The sequence below is a fragment of the Buteo buteo genome, chromosome 1 (assembly GCF_964188355.1).
Source record: "Buteo buteo chromosome 1, bButBut1.hap1.1, whole genome shotgun sequence".
Taxonomy (NCBI): domain Eukaryota; kingdom Metazoa; phylum Chordata; class Aves; order Accipitriformes; family Accipitridae; genus Buteo; species Buteo buteo.
This window is the reverse complement of record NC_134171.1, coordinates 10,617,465-10,638,500: the sequence shown is the minus strand read 5'-3', so window position 1 is coordinate 10,638,500 and position 21,036 is coordinate 10,617,465. Positions and strand designations below refer to the sequence as shown.

General features: G+C 42.8%; 1 protein-coding gene across 2 annotated transcripts in view; it reads right to left on the bottom strand.

The window, feature by feature from the left end:
• Positions 1-20,831, bottom strand: part of MSANTD1 (Myb/SANT DNA binding domain containing 1) — a 35,641-nt gene extending 14,810 nt beyond the window's left edge. Inside the window, exons 1-3 of one of the 2 annotated variants that reach the window (XM_075040687.1) lie at positions 20,781-20,831; positions 19,822-19,914; positions 5,742-6,006 (exon numbers count right to left, since the gene is read on the bottom strand). In XM_075040687.1, the coding sequence (XP_074896788.1) occupies positions 5,742-5,995 (254 nt within the window). In that variant the 5' untranslated portion in view covers positions 5,996-6,006; positions 19,822-19,914; positions 20,781-20,831. Of the gene's footprint in view, positions 1-5,741; positions 6,353-19,821; positions 19,915-20,780 lie in introns of those variants that run through there. The other variant, XM_075040695.1, reaches the window with a different exon arrangement.
• Between the last annotated feature and the right edge of the window lie 205 nt (positions 20,832-21,036).

Here is a 21,036-nt window from a genome sequence, read left to right as displayed (position 1 = left end):
CCGTAACTCATCACACCAGGTCTTAGCTGCATCCAAAACGTAAAGTTGGGGGAGGGGGTTGATTGTTTTATTGCTCTGTGGTTGGTTTGTTTGTTTGTTTTAATGAAAAATGAAGACATTAAAAAGAAACAGGACAATAGTAAGGCTGGGGTACAAGAAACCAGAAATGAGAGAGGAAGATGAGCCAAACATTCAACACTTTGAAATTGGGCAAATCACTGCCTGAGTGAGCAAGCCAGGCAGAAAAATTAGGTAAGAAACAGAGGTAAGTGAGAAAGTCAACAGACCTTGCAAAATAAATTCATGCTGAGTTTATCTAGACCTGTTGCTGTTTCATGAGGGTCTATTAAAATCCAGCTGAGAGCAGAGGCAACTGAGAACTCTCCAAAAACTCAGGGACCAAAGTCGAGCTACCAGTGGACAAATGTCTGAAGTATGAAAAACATTGTCAATCCAGTTAATCTGAAAAGTGGTTGCTTGTCTTATTGCAGAGAAGTGAATAAATTAACGGGCTTTGAGATCCTACTGCCAAAATGCTCCACTGAATGGACTGAGACAACAGTTGAGTAATTTGTGCTGCCGTTGACCTTTCTTCAGACTTTATTCTTTGCGCCTATTAATTCTCCTTCTAAAATAAAAGTATTACAATATTATGTTCTAAAGAGTTTTTTTAAATCATAGTTATTTAGTCAGTAAAAAGCAAGCAATCTATAACTTGCCTTTTTTTTAGGCTTTGCTCAAAACACTATTGCTTTTTTATTATTATTACAGTATTTGATATTACTACTTGCCTTAAGGAATGGTTACAGGATCCATCTCCTGGGGTTTCTGAGAAAAGCTTTCAAAATAAATAATAAATAGCAACTGTTCATGAACCAATCAATGGTGAGGAGAAGAAAGATGTATGAAAGTACAGTACTAAGTTGTGCATCTGATATAAATTATTGAAATTAAAGAGAAAGATAGTAAAATATTCAAACTCAACTTTCTGCAGTTATTTGGCTGCACTTATATTTTATCGTTTGCTGTAGCAGAGGTCAAATATTCCAGTTGCCTAATGTCATAAAGTATAGCAACGGATTACACAAGCAACAATATTTAATTGCTATCGTGTACACATGAAAATAAAAAATTAGACTAATCTTTTATTCAAATCATGAGACTGATTCAAATTTACCAATCATTAACATTAATTGACTGCGATTTAAATAAAAAAGCAACAGCTGCATCCTGGTTTCTAGGCTTTAGGGAGGGTGATGTTTTTGAAAATAATAAATTTGCATTCACACAGTTCTTATTTTTAAACATCAGAAGGAATCAGTCAAAACTGTGGACTGCTGTGCAAGCTTTGCAAACCCTTCTTCCTTTCTATAAGCCAGTGTGTATTATGTCAGTGGAAATATTGTAACAACAGATACAGTGCACTGTTACACATTAAGATCACCGTATTAGCGGCGACAGGGCAGTGCTTTCTTTTAGAAGGACTAATTACTGGTTCGTATGTGCTGAATGCCCCAAGTAGCCCACATAATGGAAAGAACTCGGCACATACTCTAAGTGATGCTAAACTGCAAGAGCTGGCATGCTAATCTCTGCAAAACTTTTGATGACCAGCACATCAGAAAGCTTAACTTTGCATTCCAGCAGGCTTGACTCAGCCCTTCCTTCTTCCAAGACAGATAAATAGGGACGTTCACGCAGCTCACCATGCAGGTGTCTTTAAAATTGAACATTAAAAACCTGGCGGCTGATCTAGCCACAGCAGATATTTCAGATTCTACAGCAGTTCCTAAAAGCAGAATTTTACTCAAACGCACCTGCAAAAAAATTTTCCTTCCACCTATGGTGCTGTGGCAGAATTTTCCACCCAGCCAATTTCCACGGTGGATGAAATGGTCCTTTAACATACTGAGACTCCATTAAGAATTACTTCAGGTCATGGTATATTTTTCCCTGAATAGTTTCATCCAAATGCACTTGGACTATGGTAATGCAGAGGAATACAGGAACCGCTCCCAGATCAGCCCATCATCCCACTGCCTCATTTCTGATTAAGGTCAGTGCTAAATACTTCGAAAATCATTTTGATAGACAGGTTTTGGGGGCATGTTTGCCCATAAAGATGCTTGCTTAATTTTCTATCGACCACTAGTATCCTGAAACCTGTTGTCTTTTATAACCCTATCTAATTTGAAGACAATGTCTGTATTTTTATTTAATAAATCTAATCTTCAGTAAAAAAAATAATAATGAAACAACCTACCACTCTCTTGGTGTCAATGATTTTCAGTGGTAATGAGTTCCACATGCTTATTATGCAGTGCAATACAAATTTATGACTTTAACTAGTTTTAGATTTCTTGCCTCGCAATTCCAATAAATAACGTCTTGTATTATGGCAAAAGAAATACCTGCTTTATATTCTGAAAAATAGTACTGTATATTTTTAGGCATCTCTAGAACTCCTTTATATTTCTTTGCCTTCTTTCCAAGCAAGTCACAAACTTTTCCATTTCTCTTAATAGAGCAAGCTTTCCACATCTCAGCCTAATTGTGTTTCCTAAACATCTTCTCATTCTCTTGTCACCTTGTTGAAATATAGGGCAGTCAGAAATAAACACAAGAATTCAAGGAGGAAACAATGACATAAAATAGATTTATATAATGGCATTTTAACATCTGAATAATGTTTTTACCTCAGATGTGGAGGAATGGGATACGATCACCCTAAAATTGCTTTTTTCACAGATGCTCACATGGACCAAACTACACCTGAACTAACTTTATCTGGCAGCACAAAATTCCACATAGAATCCCAACATACCAGGAACCAGGGTGAATACTTGGGCTGTAATCCCATACTGAGCTCTGTGACACCGTAAGCGTGCACGTAGTTGCATTAGCTGCAGCAACTGCAATAATTAGCGACTAAGAAACACACCTCCCCTACCTATGTGTATTTTTGTCTGACTTTGACTCCTTGTGCACAATGAGTAATGGCTTTCACTGAGCAAAATAAGCAAAACAGTATTTACAGAACTGCATCTTAAAATGCTATAGGATCCTCAAACTGGAAAGGACCACTATAAATGTGTTCACTGCTTTCTATTTCAGATTCGCTAATGTTTCAGATCATTAATATCTGTTTCAAGAGATGTCCCAAGATAAGACATGCCAGTGACAACACTTTTAACACTGAACTTGGTTAAAAGGACTAGTAGAAATATTCAAGTACTGCTTTTCCTTTTACTGAAAAAAAAAAATACATGTATGTATACATGCATATACATATGCATAACAATTTGTAGGACAGAAATTTTATTTTCCATTATGAAATCATGGCACACAGCTAAATAATAATATGATCTGATTAAATATTCTAATCCAGTTCATTTCTGACTATTAAAGACTAGACACCATAGCACGTTTGCTACACTGTAAGCAGTTGCCTAAAAAAGTAAAGGATCCTGAAGTAGTAGGAAGAAATAACCGCTCGGGTGCAGAACACCCCCCTCGTTCCTGCTGCTGGTGCTACCTTCTCCCACGTCACGCTTGCTAACCCTACGTAATCATTACAAAATATTTTCTCAAAATAGAGCATTTTCCTACTCTCAGGACCTTCTTTTTCAGTTTATGCCACAGTGCAGCAATGATGCCCAGAAATATAGTGAGGTAAAGCATCTTCCTCAAGTATCCTGCAGGCACCAAAACGTGGATTAAAACTCAGCTGCCTCACAGCAAAGCCAGCAGTCGGTGGCAACTCACATCATTTACAGTTTCATCACAATGTCTGCTATCTTCTCACACCAACAAAAAGTACCCAGAAAACTAGAAATTGTAAGTCACAGCTTTTGTTTGTCCCTCTTCTCTCTACCCCCTTGCCTCGAAAGCAAAGCACACAGGCGTGCTTTGGATAAGAACAAACAATATGAAAGATGTGTTTCATACAAAATGAAACAGCACCGTGACAGTGCAAGGCAGTTTTCTAACTCTCCTACATTAGCATCTTAATTAATAAGCAGGGAGCTGCAATGCACTGCAAAATAGAAAAGCAGCATGACAGCATGCAACAGAAGCAATCTTAGGAGTTCACAGAAACATAAGATGAATTTTTTTAAAAAGTGCTGTGTTTCCACACATACACACACAGAGTGCACGTATGTGAGTGATTTTATTTCTTCCCTTCCCCCGGTGCAACTTTAAAGTAAAAACATTAATTAGAAAAACTGAGGCAGTCTGATTGATGACAACACTGAAAATTTAGAACAAAGGCTGACAGAAATAACCTATTCCACTTGGCAATTACAGCACTTAAATATTGTGCAGTGTTGCTAGACACCTGTAAAATCTCAGTGCCATGAGATGTATTTCTCAGCAGGGAGGACTGCAGATTTAGCAGACTAAGTAAAGGCCTGGTAGCCAACAACTCCCGACTTCTAAATCTGCATCCGAGTGTGAATTGCTGGGTGATGCTGGGCAAAAATTTATCTTACTTCCAGCTTTCTCGTCTGCAGTCTGGGTGAAGGAGATTGTAAGGATTACAGCAGGGTTAGTAAAACATTTTGGAGACATTAGCATTTGCTACAAAACATCAAGTTTAATGTTATGGGAAACGATGTTAAAGATTATGCTTGTGGATCCTAGAAATGTAGAAGAAGGACATTCAAAGTTAAGGGGTTTACAGGATTTTCCCTAGTTTTCTATTTGATGAGTAGTCTCTGCATTAAATACAGTAAGGGTGCCTTACAGAAAAGCGAGCAGTTTTAACATGGTTGCCTGCTGTAATAACCTTTTTTATTATTAATATGAGCTTTGAGGAGAGATTAAATAAGTCTCACATATTTGATTTTCTTGCATTACAAGCACATAGCTAAAATCACCACTCAGGATTTCCAGTATGAGGCAGTTTGTGCCTCATAGAGATAAGAATTAAAAAAAAAAAAAAAAAGGGGGGGGGGGGGGAAGATACGCAAATATTTCTTTTAAGTTCTAATTATTTTTTTCCCCCGCAAACAACAAATGCCCAAACGCCTCGCATTTTCTAAAGGCAACTTCCCCTCCTGACTGACACTGCCTGTTCTTTATCATCCCCTTGTAGACACCTCCGCCCTCCCCCCGACTCCTTTGGAGCAGTATTGACGGTGCACATTGATTCTCTCTCTGCAGATATAATAGTTCTTTCGCTGCTGCTGCTGCTTATAATTATAGCAATGTGTGTCACTCAGTAACAAGACATTCAATTATTCTTGGCCCCGTGAAGTGTAACCCTTCAACTCACGAGACCATAATCCAGGAGCTTCAGCCCCCCAAAACATTATTCGGTGGGGTTTTTTTTTTTTAAACTTTGCCTCGCAATACCGATTCTCGCTGGCCACTTCAAACTGCAGGAGTTTCACTGCAAGGAACTGCTGCCAAGCTAACACAATCAGTCCCCTCAGCAAAGAGAAAAAAAAAAAAAAAAAAAATCTCTTTTCCCACTAAATACATTTCCATCCCTCTGCATCATAACAACGCTAGCTAATTATAAAGAAACAAAGTTGCCCCGGAGTTTGACATGAAATGGGGGAAAAAATTAACAATGACGTAACAGCACTGGCAAGAGAGAATTTTAAAAGCGATATGAACAATCTTTAATCTTTTATCGACAGATTTCCTCTAGGAGACTTCTTTCTGAAAGGCAAAAATCACTGCGTTGTCCCTGCTAAAATCTCTTAAAATAAAAAGAATTAACTGAAGCTTACCTGTACTGGAATGTCATATTTGTAATTTTTATCTTTATTTCCTCTCCGTGGCGAATTTCTCCAGTCATTTCAAAGAGTTTGTTAGCCATTTTCTCATAAACTTTGGCATTCCTTTTAGTTTGTTTCAGCTCATCAAAAAATTCTTCCCAAACCAGCATTAAACCTCTCATTTCTGCATCAGTCCAGTTTCTGGCCCTCCTGTGTTTCTCAGTCTGAGAAGAGACAATGTAACTGGGAATTTCTGCTGCAGCCATTGCTGACTGACCTAAAAGGGTTTTAAAAGAGGACACTTAATATAGATTGAGTTTTTAGTTGAGGTTTTTTGTAGTGCAAGACATGCATATGTGGATAAAGAATTTGAATGACAACAGAACATATGAAACCTTTTTGCAACAGCTTGAAGCTTGAGTGCACAAAATGGGGCCTACATCTGACAGGCAGGAATTTAGTTAAAAGCTTTTAAACAGAGAAACGTCATTTTGATGTCACGTTTCCATAGCAACAGAGCAACTGCATAAGCTACAACAACAAAAACCTTTTAACTGAAAGCCAAAGAATCAGGACAAAGTTGACAGGCCATCAATATTAAAGCTTTTAAACACTTTAGGTTTAACAAAAAAAAGATCTATGCAGCCTTTGAGAAGCTACTTTTAAGTTTCTACTTCTTTTTTAGCTTTCCCTTACCTTTTAGGCAGACAATCTGCTAGCAGGGGGTCATGGTCGCCTGAACGAGCTTTTAAGTTGTGCCTTGACAGACTCTCTAGGAGGTTGCAAGGACTGAGGCCATGTACACAAAAAAAAAAGCTTTTTTTGCAAAGATGTTCTGCAAAAAGCTTCAGCCAGCTTTATGAAAACTATACATCTCCAAGCTAATAAATGTTTAAGCAGGCAGGCTCATTAAAAAGGAGCCTGCATCTGGGTTTAAGAACATGCACAAAATAGTATTTAAGTGTTTAAATAGAGAGAGAAATGTATATACAATTTCAATATAAAGCCACTTTTTTTTTTCCCCGAGATGTTTTGCTGCTGATAAGCACACACTGCAGTCCTGTCAGTATGAATTTGCCTTTGTAGGTATGTATTACTGTATGTGTATTTTGTATTCCTAGTAATTTAGATGCTATTTATGCAGCCTGTGTTCTGCCTTAGGACTGCAGCAGAAGCATTTCACCTGCTTTATGGGGAACCTAAAAGGATTATTCAATGAGTTAAAAAAAAGGCTGCGAGATGCTTAGAACTGTGAATAAATTGCTTTGCTGTAAAACAAGCATTTTGAGCTGGTTTCTGTATAGGGCTAAATTCTGCCAGCAGTTATACCAGAGAAGCACTGCTTATTCATCGAATTAAATATTGTGCAACACAAGCATTGGGCCAAATTCTGCCCCTGCTTTCACTCGTGCAATCTGACAAGAAGCTTTCACAAAATAGTGAGATGCACGAACTGCATTAATGCAAGCAGTACAACCAGCTAAAGAGAAAGATGTTAATTTCCTACTGTCCCAATATAACCGTGTTATGTAAAATATAAATGAATAAACCACGGACCTTTCTTATTATTATTTTCTGTTTCAGCATATAACAGCAATAACGACCTCACTGCAGGGCATTTCCTGAAGATTAATGACAGGCAGGGGTTAATGGCCTGAGGCTCACCCAGTCAGTCGTTAATCCCCAGGAAATGTTCTGTGCCTCAATCCTTAATGCTTAAGTATCCTATAAATTGTAAGTCTTCTCATAACCACATCCTTGATCTTAACAATAGTTTAAAAATGCACAGCTTGGTTTGCAACCTGGAGATGGCAAAGAGAGCACATAATGTTCCTAAAAGGTACACTAGTAAAATTTGTAGTATCATTGCCTTCTTTCTATTTTATTTATTCTATTGTTTATTACAAAAGGCACAACAGCATACCATAGAACAAGGCGGGGGGGGGGGGGGGGGGGAGAGTCACGTATACTGTACATAGGAACTTCCACTGATCCAACTCTGAACATGCCTCTGTCAGAAATATACCTGCTGAGTCACTGGCTTCCTCAAAAAAAAAAAAAAAGAAAAAAGAAAAAAAGAAAAAATCCCCTAGCTTCCAAATAACTACTTTTAGCTATTAATATGACAGCCTAGCAACTATTACCTTTAAAAATGTGTAAATAGCAGCATATGTTGTGATGATGATCTTGCATGGTTTGTCTCTTGGGTGGCCAGCTGGGAGACATCACATGATCAGGGGACAGATGGTGGTCAGAAGAGGATCAGCTGGTGACACGTTCATTTTATTAATTTATTGTTTTGTTTGGTTTTGAAATTCCCATCACTTAACCTTGGGCTCCAAGCAGCTCTGTTAATAAAACCCTACCAAAGTCGGCGGGCTGCCGTCAGAGCCAGTGGCTGGGGATCACCGAGACAGGTTTAAGGAAGCAATGCAGTGTCCGAGAGGAAAAACCCGCCGGTCCCTCGTTACAGCGCTGGGTCTGACTTGGGACCAATGCACGCTACTGCAAAGCCAAGCTTGCTTTTCAACCTTTAATCATCCATTAGGGGGTTGTTTTTCCCCTCCAGACTTTAATCCACCTAGGTTCTGAAAACGCTGAGTAACACCACTGAAACCTATAGCATGATATATATAGGTTATAAAAACACCAAAGATACATATGGTCTCTGCTTTAAAGACTTTTTTAATCCAGTTTCAAGCACGACAACCAGGACACGGTGGGAGAGAACCTGTCCAGCTGCAACAAGTTCTTTCCGTGATGGTCCACAAGTATTCCTTCCCCTTTTCATCCACATGTGCCTGGCATATGTGCGGCAGCTCCTTGCACCGTCTGCTGGGGCCGTGCCCGGCCCCTGGCCCCCAAGCCGGGATCCTGCAGAAGGGGAGCAGTTATTTCCCTGCACAATTCACATCTCAATGTTTCTATATGCTGTTTCCTATTAGCGTAATTGACAGATTGGTAGAGTGGTATAGTGCTATTTAACATCTGTTAAATAAAAGAAATGCTTTCTAATAATACCTCCCTTATTCCCCTCCCCTCCGTACCAGAAGGGAATCTAAGTTTCCAGGACTCAGGTTTTATCCCCTCCTCCAAGAAAGTCATTGATATTAATTATGGAAACTCCACAGGCCTCCTCTGCCTCGCTGAAGCACGTGTGCCAAGTGGTTGATAAAGTGACTGTTTTCCTACGTGGACCTGAAAGCAAGGAAAGCTTTTTTACCCCCAAATAATCCCTGCAGTCCTCACCAGAGCCAGGGGAAGAAAAAAACACCTCTCCAGGATGTGCCTCTCTCCGCTGATGTTCTGCAGATATGCGTGGTCCCTGGGAGTCACTAACCCCTTGTCCTGGCCCCTGAGTCAGGAGAAACAGCTAAGCTAGGACTAGCAAACCTTCAGGGGAAGAGCAGCCTTGCAGAAGAAAGAGCTGTCCCTCCCCAGGATGGGGACATTAGGAAGGAGAAGCTCCATTAGCAGTCGGCTGCTTCTCGGCGCTCTCAAGCTAGAGACCGGTCAAGATTCACCATCTACCTCAAAGGCTGGCTGGTCACCAAACCCAGAATAACTGCTGGCATGACGAGCTGCAACTCGGTCAGACCCAAGGCATGGATGCAGCGGGCGCTGACATCCCTCACACGCTCCGCTCCGACGTCTCTGCTGACAGCGGACTCCTCCGGCATCAGCCTCCTCCAGAGCGGGAACCAGCCTGGCACCGAGTACCACGCAAGCAGCTGAAGCTGTAACGGTTCTCATCAATAAAGTAAGGCTGCTACTTCTCTTGGAAACCACTGAAATACATAATGGAGCTTCTGAGGACACCTTTGTAGATGACTTCCATCTGTAGGAGAAAGCTGGTCTCCTCCGCTGTCCTGCTCACCCCAGACCCCCCTCTGACAGGCGCTGCAATGACAAGTCCAGAAGATATTCTTATGAACACTGACCTCAGTGGGCTTGAGGATCTCACTCCTGCCCGTCCTTTTAATGCACACCTGCTCCTAAGAGCGCAGAGGAACATCAGTTTAGTGAACCTCTCGCAAATCTGTTCTTCCTATCTTCTGTCTAAACACCCTACCTTTTTTTGCAGTCATTCTGTATCAGCCTGAATAATAGCTCTCACAGCTCTTCCACCTTTCATGGTGATCTCTAAAGATAACAAACCCCAAACAGGGTAGAAGGGTTTCTAATTTGCAGATGTGGATCTAATGAAGTTCACCTATAGATCTTTCCATCACAGAGTTCAGGCAACTCCATTAATCCTAAAGTATCTGTTGACCATACATCAAGCAATCTGTGCTAACCGACTGCATATACAGCCTTCAACTTTGCAAGTGAGGGCTAACACATGCCAAATAACCCTTCCTGTAGCCAAGTTTTAGGGAAAGGTGTTTTCCCTTGTGTTTGCAGGGAGGTAACGGCTCTAGTCAGTCAATTACCAGAGCTCAACCCACAAACTGTAAGCCACTAAACTGTGATTACAGAAGAGCATGTCTGATCCTGCTGATAGGGATTGTGGTAGGATAGGCAGCACCTTCTTGGGAAATCAGAATTTATTCCATTAGGATGCAAGAAATTTCTGCAGCTTCTCCTAAATTTTACTTCTGTGTCTGAAATCCAAACGAGCAGCTGCCTACAGAAGCTGCTGATGCACAGGTCGCTGCCTATTTGGATTTCAGATATGGAAGTACCTTGGTTTTGGTTCAGCTAAGTCTTGAGACCAATTGGTCTGGTCCCAGTTTTAGCACTACTGGCAGCAAACACCCTTTTAGGCAGCAACACTGGGGGAAGGAGGTCCCCGCTGGAGGGCCATCAGAAGTATGCATCACCCCTCAAAGACACAGGTCCTACTCTCTAAAACACATGGGTATTTCAGTAGACCATCCTGTAATGTCTTGATTACATATAACTCAAGAAACGAAGCTGCTTGCAGCCTTTTGTGTTTAGGGCAAGCTGTTGAAAGCAAGGGCATCCAAAGCACAGGCTTGTCACTGCTCCCTGCAATCCTCCAGTCTGGCCCACCAGAAGCATAACACATGTGGGCAATAAGAAATCTTGAAATTGGGTAGTGGCTGCAGAACATGTGGTCATCCTCTGGTTATTTCAGTACAGGAACACCGTGATAACGCTGTTTAAAAAGGTGTTAAAAGTATGTGTGTGGCTGTTTAAAAACAAAGCATTTGAGTTTTGCATTGCAGTGGGATACTAAAGTTTTAAGTTCACGAAAGCTGTCTGCACGTGTTGGGAGGCTGTCTCCTGCCCCACATTTTGCTGTCCACCAGGCTAAAAAGCCCACTTTCCAAAGTATTTCTGAAAATAATGGTTTTAGTGTCTCTGATTGCTGCACACTGCCATTTGCAAAGAGGGATAAATGCGATGAGAGAAGAAATACTCTTCTTCCATTGCTTCTGAAAAGCTTGGCCAGAGGAGATGGGCAGGGACAGGGGATCACGGAGAAGAAGCTGCTTTCTTTTCTCCTCCATTAAACCAACGGGTCCATGGCAGTGAAGCTGCTGTGCTCAGGAGAGTGCTGGAAACCAGGAGCTCACCCTAAGGTAGGGAAGCGCCTTGCAGACAGTGGAGCTGGCCTTGGGAACTCTGATAAGGTCCAAGCACCCTTCGGTCTGCCGGTCTCCTTGGGTGATGGAGTTTGTAAAGCCTCAGAAGCTATAAAAAACCATAAGGGTTGTGAACACAGAGCCATCAGGTCAGTGCTGTAAAACTGCACATGAACCACAGCTCATGCTGTCCTAATACCCGCGAGGGAAGTTTAACAATACAATGGCATTTGTAAAGGAGCCAAAAGCTATCCAAGCTGCAGGAGGTCCTATTACAAAGACAAAAAGAAACAAAATATTCAGGCTGAGGAAGTACAGGAGGTGTCTCAAGGTATGTAAAAAACAGACAGCGCCTTTCGTCAGAGGGTTGCAACCTAATTGGGACATACCACAAGGGAAACAAACAGGATAGACCAGGAGGCACAAGTGACAGCAATACATTAGTGAGCAACAGCCATCACACAGTTGAATAGATTTTATGTACATCTAAAATAAATAATGCCTGCAAAGAAATCCGACAACAGAAATGGGTGCTCTGGAAGAAGCTGGCTGAGGGAAGGCATCCTGGCTGACACTGGGCAGAGAAGATTTTGGTATGTCACACGGAGCAGAGAAGATTTTGGTATGTCAATGCTCAGAACAAAAAGAACAAGAAAAACAAACGTTTCCACACAAATGCCCTGCCACGGGGCCGTCTGTGTGGCAGGTTTCCCTGATGGCGGAGCGGGGCACCGGGCAGCCCAGGAGGATGGCGGTCTGAGAAGGTGCAGGTGAGCTGGCAGAACCTGCAGAGGTTTTTGATTTCATTTTACTAGACCACGTCCTGCTTGAATTTCACAGTAATCAGAACATTTCCCAAAAGCATTTTGATCTTGCTGAACTGGCAGATTCCGACCAAAAATATCTCCTTTGCCTATTTTAGTAGTAACCATGGAAGCCAGCTTTGCACAGACATTCAGTTGGAGAGAGAAGGATGGCGAGAGACAGTGAGGTGAATGCAGACAAGCTGGGAAATGGGGCTTCAGCAGTTTTTGTGGTCAGACCAGGAAACATTAGCACAGACAAGGGGGAGAACTGGAATTCTGTGAGGCTTTAGAAGAAGGAGCTCATGGACTGCAGGGAACCCAAGGAATTCACTGCTTGGGGAAACCTGGTATAGACTAGTATGTTGGTAGTAACAAGATTAAAAATTACAATATTAAGATTTTTCTTTTTTTAATTACTTTGTGTTTTTTTTAAGTTTAGCAGGAACACAAACACTCATGCCACAGACCCTACTTTAGCATATTGGGGGGAAAAATAAATCCCTTATGTCCAGAAGTTACAAATAACCACTCCCAAAATGCCTGGCTCTTACAATATATGGAGGCAGGGTACCAGACTAGATGGACTTTCAGTCACACATGTCCCTAAATTTTCAGGCATACAGGGAGACACAGGCAGTATTCTTAAAAATTTAGTTATACAATAGAGAAAGCAAAGACATCAGTTCTACATGTGTCATGCTCCCAGTTCAATTTATAGCAAACAGAGCATTTCTGAGATTTGCTTACTCTCTTAAGAAATCATTTGCAGGTCCTTGGCATACGGAACAACCCTGCAGTACGTAGTATCAGACGTATTCCTTTTCTGGTAAGCAAGCAACAAATCAGATTACAATGAAAATCGCTCAGTTCCCAATGAATGGTTTCCCAAATCCCACTTGAAAGAAATTATTTAGGCCCTGCTTACTTACGGGGGTTAGTCAATAAGTCCTCCTGCCCATGTTTGGGTTTTAGCACATTTTAGCAAGCTACATGCTGGAAAGTGTCTAGTTCATTAAAAACTGCTCCTAAAATGCTATGCAAATATTTCTCTTTCAGAAGTAAATTCCTCTGAGAACCTGTTCTGAACAGTTCGCTTTAGACGTAGACCATGATTTAATCCAGTTTGGATTTGAGATGTGTCACTAAAGAAGAAAAATAATCCCTGTTGCGTGGAAGTCTGCCCTGTGCCTTGTGCTGAGCGACGTTCCCACGACTCAGCAGGGCAGGAGAAAAACGCCGTGTCACGAAAAACCAGATGACGGCAGCTGGTTTGACCGTGGTGGTGCTGCTGCGGCACGCGGTATTGTTTCTGCCCCAGCAAGAATTAATGCTGCTGGTCTCATGCCTTGCTAACAGCAGCGCAAAAGGTAGCGATGTTTAAATAAATGCTTGAAGGAGGTTATCAATTCATTGATCCATTAGCGAGAAGCCGTCCCCTGCTTTCCAACAGATGAGAGCGAGCCAAGCGCAGGGAGCTTGGCACTGGCGCAGGACTCCAGCTAAGCAAGTTTTTGCACCGTCGCGGTAGCAAGCATTAGAGCCGCGTTGGATAAATGGGTTCTAGCTTGCTGTTCTTCCAGAAAGGAGAGCGGTTTGGGCCCTTTTCCAGCAACCTCAGAGAAACTGCAGTGCAAATCGCTGGCAATTCCCTGCCAGAAGCCCAGCCTTGCCGCTCGGAGCTCGCTACTTGCTTGGCAGCCCGCTGCATCCACCTAGCAGCTGTTTGCATCCCTGCTCTGTCTCTGCCTGACTCCCGGCCAAGGCCCACGATGGATGCGGGGATGCTCCGGTCCCTTGCCATACCCTGCCCTCTGCCCGCAGCCACGCTCCAGGCAAGCCCAGCAATTACCCCAAGGCGGCTGGGGAACGCCTCGCACCAGCTCGTCGCGGTGGGGGGCGGCGATGGGATTACGTGCTGCTGTTCTGCAGGTTAATCAACCACAGGTTTTGCAAATAAAAAGCGTTAGAAATCAAAGATGCCTGCCAAGTCGAGAAAGCCAGGAGCTTCTCCGACTCTCCTTCTGCGCTTCTGCTCGGAGAGCCGAGACTACCCCCGACTACCCGCAGCTGCAGGGCTTTCCCCTTGCAAGGGTTCACTCAGCTCTCCAGCCCCACAGAGAAAAATTTGCAAGATTGAAAAAAAACATATTTCAGATAAAATATTTAGGGCGCAGGAGATTTTCGTATCAGTTCATAAAAGATTTAAATACTAAAATGTAAATGGTGTTTTGGGTATTATTGCGAGGCAGCCTCAGGAATGGAAATTCAAGAAAAGTGTTGCAACCTATAAAGTTCAGACGACACTCGTAAAGCGCTGCCTGATCTGAGAGCTGCCAAACAGATAAGTAAAACCAAATTCACCAGCACCACTGTAATAGCCAAAGAGCTTATCTGCTTAAGTGGTTGCTAATGGAAGTTGAGACTGTACAAGAAGTAGCTGCCTTTTCTGGGACAGGCTGCCAGCGATGTCAGCCGTCCCACAGCATCTCTGTGTCCTTGCATGGGAAACACGTATGGCTTTCAAGGGACTGAACTGGAAGTGTCATACAGCAGGTTGCAGTTGGCCTTGACTTTATACCCAATGCCGTGCTCAAAGTGTTTTAGGGGAGTTTAGTACTTTGTCAAAGAGCTACATGGAAAAGCTGCTATCCCCAGTGAAAATACACGGGCTTTCCGGTAGAAGCATATATTTCCATGTTGTCCCACAGAGACTGTGCAGCCTTATGGCCTGTGAAGTCCTGTATGGTCTATGTTTGCAAATGCTTCCCCTGAAAGGATGACTTCTGCCTTTGTGCAGATGATCCACACGAATTCTTTAGCTATCAGGACACTGAGTCGCAGCTCCAAGACGAACACAGTATTGGGAACTTAAGCATTAGCCCTCACATCTCATGATAGGCAGGAGGATGACCCTTCTCAACATAGAAAGGTTTATTGTGATATGCATATAACGTTGCCCCTTTTAACACAAAGCAGTTTGCCAGTATTTGGGGTCTTGTGATTCCTCTTGGTTTACAGCATGTGCAGTCTTGTTCCCTGGACATCCCAGGGACAGCCAGGAGGGGTCATCTCTCCCCTTGCATCCAAGTGTGCCCCTCCAGTCGGCCTTCTGCCCCCGGACACCATGTCTCCTCTTGCTACCTTCACCGTAAGCCTGTACTGCAATTGCTTTTACGTTCCTCATTGACTCCTGGCTTTTTCCAGCTGTTTTTCCCTGTCCATGGCTCTCTGCTGTTTATCAGACGCAGTTCTGCTCCAGCCCCTCTCCAACCACAAGGGCTCAGTTTATATTCAAGTCTTAGCGTGCTCCTCCAATCCAGGCACAGCTTCTATTGTTTCAGCTATCACTAAACCAAGGAGTGTGTATTTGCTTCCTCTCTTGGCCTCAACGAAATGCTGCCAGCAAACCCATCACCCCATGGATCAAAGAAACGCTTTCTAGCTGTCACACACAGGAGCATTCTGGCCAGCCTGAGGAAGTCCGTCTGCCTCCTTTCATGAGTTCTCCTGAACTAACGCACACCCACAAACCACTTCGGGATGCAAACTTTTCCACGTCCAACACCAGCTGTCCAACACCATCAGTGATTTTAAAATCCTCCCCAGTTCTTTTCATTCAACATGGCATTCAGTGCTGTAAACCAGAGGATGTGCCCCAAATAAGTGTAGGTCTCTGCAGGCAAAAGCAGCTTGCCTATAAATACCCACTGCAACGTGGGTATTCGTAGAATCATAAAATATCTGAAGTTGGAAGGGACCCACACGGATCCTCAAATCCAACTCCCTGCTCCTCGCAGCACTATCTAAAACTAAACCATATGACTAAGAGCATCATCCAGACGCTCCTTGAACTCTGACAGGCTTGGTGCTGTGACCACTTCCCTGGGGAGCCTCTTCCCGTGACCGACTACCCCTCTCAGTGAAGAACCTTTTCCTAATGTCCAATCTGAACTTCTCCTGATGCAGATTTGGAGGCAAGCAAAGCTAATACTACCAAAAGAAGTGGCAGAGTACCTGCCACCATCCATTTCTCTTCTGAGTAGATCATGCGACTGCAATCAACAAGATTAGTTTAAATTATGGATTGAGTGGACTCAGTTTGCCTGTAGCAAATTAGTGAGCACTCAAATGACTCTTTTTTGGCAGCAAAGCTGCCTCCTGTAGGGGAGCAAACATTATTCTGAACAGTAACAAAACTGAAGAGCTACAGACCAGATTTTCAGTAGTGCCAAGCCTACATATTTCCAGCCAAACTCCACAGGGGGCTGGGCATAACCAGCATAAATAAGAAACCTAACCCAGATGTTTGAGGGGGAAGTGCAGACCTAAAACGTATGGAACCTAAAACCACACAGATGCAGGAGACATCCAGCGTGAAGATGCAAGTACAGACAAGCTGTCTAAAGGGAGTCCGTGGCAGATGCGAATGGCACTAGGGAATTCTTACTTTGTTTCATCCCGAGACATTCAATTGACAGACAGATTTCTGCATAGCCAGAAGGAGAACTTTTGGATCCCCATGTTCTAGGCAAATCCTCAATTGCTCAGAAGGTTGGGATTTTTTTGGTTATATAAAACAACTTTAATGTTTGTAGGACCAGAGACCTTCTAAACAAAGCAACTAGGAACCATCAACTGATTGCAAAGAAACAAGATAAACAATTTACAAAAAAACAAGCCAGCTCACAACACAGTATCTCATTCTCTTTAATGAGAGTGGCCAGTGTTTTTCATGTGCTGTGCAAACAGAAAGCAATAGTGCGTTTCCCAAGGGAGGGACTCTTGTGCAACTGTTCACTAGAAGCAATCAGCCAACAGCAAAGGCTTTAGGAAGTCAGTCCTCTTCTGCCCCCACCTCACTCACCTTACAGTGAAAGGGTTTTGTAAAAACTACTGGGACTGGCTTTAGCTCCTGTTTTGCTGTGGATTTAAGAAGAGCTCAACAGCCTGATCCACAACCTTTCCCAACCAAAGGCAGAACAAGTATGACTGCTTCTTGTCAGCATCTCACTAGCCATATAAATGGAAATTTTCTTTTCTGCTACTATACTACAACTTTAACCCAGCAGTGATGGCTTGCATGCTTGAACATACTGTTTGCACTGACTCTTCCCCCAGGCTGCCTTTAATGCCCCGTAGCAATATCCCAGTGGCTGAAGCTGCTCAAGCAGACCAAAAATGCATCAAAGGCAGCAATCTAAAATATTCAATGCTAGCGTCATGGTTTTCTCCATTTGCAACGCCTTTCCTCTCTGCACACTATGCTTCATGATAACTGGACAGGCAGATTATATTAAAGCTCATGCATACCTTTTCAAATGATTTCTCATCAAGTCTCAGCGGGAACTAATTGAAGATTAAACTAATCATTCCTTGAGGCCTCTCACGGAGTGTTTTATCACTTTTTGTGAATACATTATGGAGAACTTCAGTGAAGTGCTGATCTGGCAGGACCACTGAACACACGAGTTGGAGTGGCTGGACAACACAACACACATTTGAGAAATGAGGACTCGGGACATCCTGGATAAATGGGACAAGACAAACCCTCATCCATTTCTTCTGGCTGTAAAAAACAGTCTAGCAAAATCACAATAGTAAACGTTTTCCAAAATATCATCCTGCCTTTCTGAAAACAAAGGAGCAAGTCTGACAAGGGCTTTTTGACATTACATGAAAGATTCCTGATGAACTCTCTGATCTTCTTTGCCCCCTGAATTCTGGAGAATACCACGACACCCAGCCAAAACCCAGCTACTGTAACTCCTGTTGATCCCTGCTTTAACCTGCTTCCACAATAACCAAATTCTTTCATCGACCGATCTGCAGCTCCATCCCTGACCTCTGCTCTGCACAGCACCTCTCTGGGTATTGTACGTGGCTATCAGATAACGACAACTGACATGCAGACTTCCACCAGCCTCTGGGTAAAAGCCGTAGTGCTGGGTCATGGCAGACCCCCAGATGAAAATATTAACGTGCTTTTTCTGCAGTGCCTTGCAGGGTTAAGCAGCCGTTTAACCAGAGATGAAAGCTGAAAGAAAGGTCCAAAAAGGTTTTGAAGCAACAGAAAACACCCGCTGGAATGTCAGAACCAGACGCTTCACTCGGTAATAAAACTCATGGTCCCAAAAGCAGGATCAGATATATCCTTAACTAGTGTTTGCTTTGACAGAAATACACATTTTCAGGTTTCTTCTGCTGTAAAGGCAGAAAAGAATCCTGAACACTGGTCACACAGCTACATGGAATATTTTGGGAGTATTTTATGCATCTTATTTCTGTAGTAATAACATCACTGTGCTCTGTTCTACTCTGCCTCCCTATGTCATTTTTATCTTACAAATGAGAACTCCTTCGGGCAGGCATCACATGCAAGATCCCATCTAAACATTTAAAATATTACAGGTGACGTGAGTTATCAAAGTTTCTGGAATCGCTCTCACTTTTAAGACAATTTAGATGCTTCCCACTTCTTTCAACATGCTACAATATGGGAAAGCAAGATCAGCTTTGTTTTAGATTATTAGCATGATATGATTGCAGTGCGCTCAGAAATGGTAAAAAATCAACTCTCTATTTCATTCCCAAATGCTCAGTTCTGTATAAAACCACAGTAAAACTGTAAGTAAATCTGTGAATAAGGTTTTCGTTTACATTTGACTGTGTTAATTATTGTCAGAGTGCCAGCATCTGCGCCGCTGCCTATTTTATTTATACACATACACACACATATATAGATACACACACGCTTTTTATATTTTTATATACACACACACACACACACACACACACACACAGAGACACACATTATTTTACCTGGTTGATTTCTAATAGCAACTATTCCAACATAAGTCTTGAAAGAGGAGAGGAAGGGACATCTGAAGGAAGACTGGGCCGTCACCTCACCGTAGAGCCCAGGGAAAGCTCCCTACATGCAGATTAACCCTCAGGAAGTGGAAGAGCGTTGTATTTTCCCTCCAAAAATTCAGAAATGCATTGCATGTCCCTACAGACTCTGCACCATTTCAGGACAAATCCAAGACTGCTAAAAATAAAAAAAAATGCTTGGATGCCACAAGTTGTTTTTCTGTGTGCTGTAGTTTTACATAAGAATCACCAAAAAGAGAAATTATTTTTTTTTCTTTAAGCAATAGTCTCATCAGAAAATTCTGCACGTAAAAGCCTGGGGAGACGATGGGACCAACTGCCAGTCCAGTACAGGATTGTAAGAAGGCATGTCCACCATGGGACACAAAAACTCGTTGGACTCTCAAAACCACGAAGAAATGTTAAAAGTCAACAAATGCTAAAATACAGTCTACGGGCTAACATCTCAGAAATGGTCAAGTCACACAGCAACCTCAGAGCCAGTGCATCAGAAGAAAACAAATTCATTCAAGGACAAAGTACGGAACAGTTAAACTTTATAAAAACCCAAATCAGCAATCACCACAGAAAGCCGGTATTGTAACGTTGACTCGTCTGTCCAGAAGGCACAAACCTGTGAAGTGACTCCTTACAAGGGGCTGAAATAGTGACCGACTTGACCTCCTCTGGCTGAAGACAGCACAGCAACTTCTCCACACTCAGAAATTGCAGCCCTGAAACACTCAGCCCCGTTCCTTGCCCAGCTTTTCATAGGTGAAGCAGGAGGGAGGCACAGGCTCAGTACACAAACCAACGCTTTTATAGCTTTGGGGGTTTCACGGTGTGGAAGAAAACCTTCAGTACCTGCTGTCCTAGGAACAGAAGATCCTCCATGAGCCTTGAAGTCAATGCAGGAGTCCTCGCAGCAGATCACTGACCCAGAGCAGACCTTTGTGTCTGGGGAAGAGAGATTTTTGGCAGAACAAGGCACCATGCGGGGAGGGGAGTGAGGAAACGTTTCATAGCAATCGAGGAGGAAGGTCAGCCGTGCTTAGCCAAGGTTACCTTGTAAAAGTCTAATGAGGTGGGTTTAGTTTAGTTTGCAAACTCTAGTATTTCAAACAGCATGGACAAATATATTCCCCAAGCTATATAGTCCCATCATAAATTACTTGAATCAGCCCATAAGCCCTCAACAACCTCATTCCTGTGTGCTGAAAGCTACTCATTTTAAGCTAAAAGCATATGACAAACATCCTCATCTACATATTTTACCACTGCAAGCAAAAGGTGTCTCTTTAAAAGACATCCCAGCCTCACTCTGGCCACCAGCAGATGTAATTTTTCCCGAATTTTCTCTCATCTGCCAAACTCTTCCATTAGTGAGTTAATGCTCAATGCTCAGCATGCTGTCCTTCAGAGGATCGCAAATCTTTTTAAAATATGGTGGGTCCTGAAGGTATTGTTATCTCTATTTTACACAAGGAGAAGCCAGAAACAGCAAGAGGAAAATTTTCAAAAGCTTCTAAATGACTGTGAAACTGAAGTAATTTTCAGAAGAGAATTGGACACTCAGGAGCTGAAGTCAACCTTACACGTCCTTCAGTCACATCTCAAAATGAAATATCCTCTCAATTCACTTAAGGCAAGGTCCCCAAAGCCACAGAAGCACCTAAGGAGTATCACAATGGGAAACGATTTCCAAGCCTAAGACGCAGAGCTAAATTAGCCACGACTTCTCCCCTGCTCCAAGAAAATAACTGATTAGGTGACTAACAGTGCACAGGACCCCATTTTTTCACCAAAAGAAGGTGTCTGGGTACCTCAAGTTTTTCCTCCTCCATGCTGAGATCCCACCATTTTGCCAAGCTGAACCTCTTCGCACTTAGGCCCACGAAAACCCTCTCGGGACGGGGAAGCCGTGAGCACGGCTAACGCTCCTCAGGGCGGCTCTGGCGTCAGGACGAGGGAGCAGCCGCTCCGACTTTCATTTAAAGATGCGGCTGGAGGAAGAGGCTGTGGGTGGGGTGGCACGAAAAGAGCACCCGCTGCCAGGGCATGGTGGTTGCCACCTCTGGG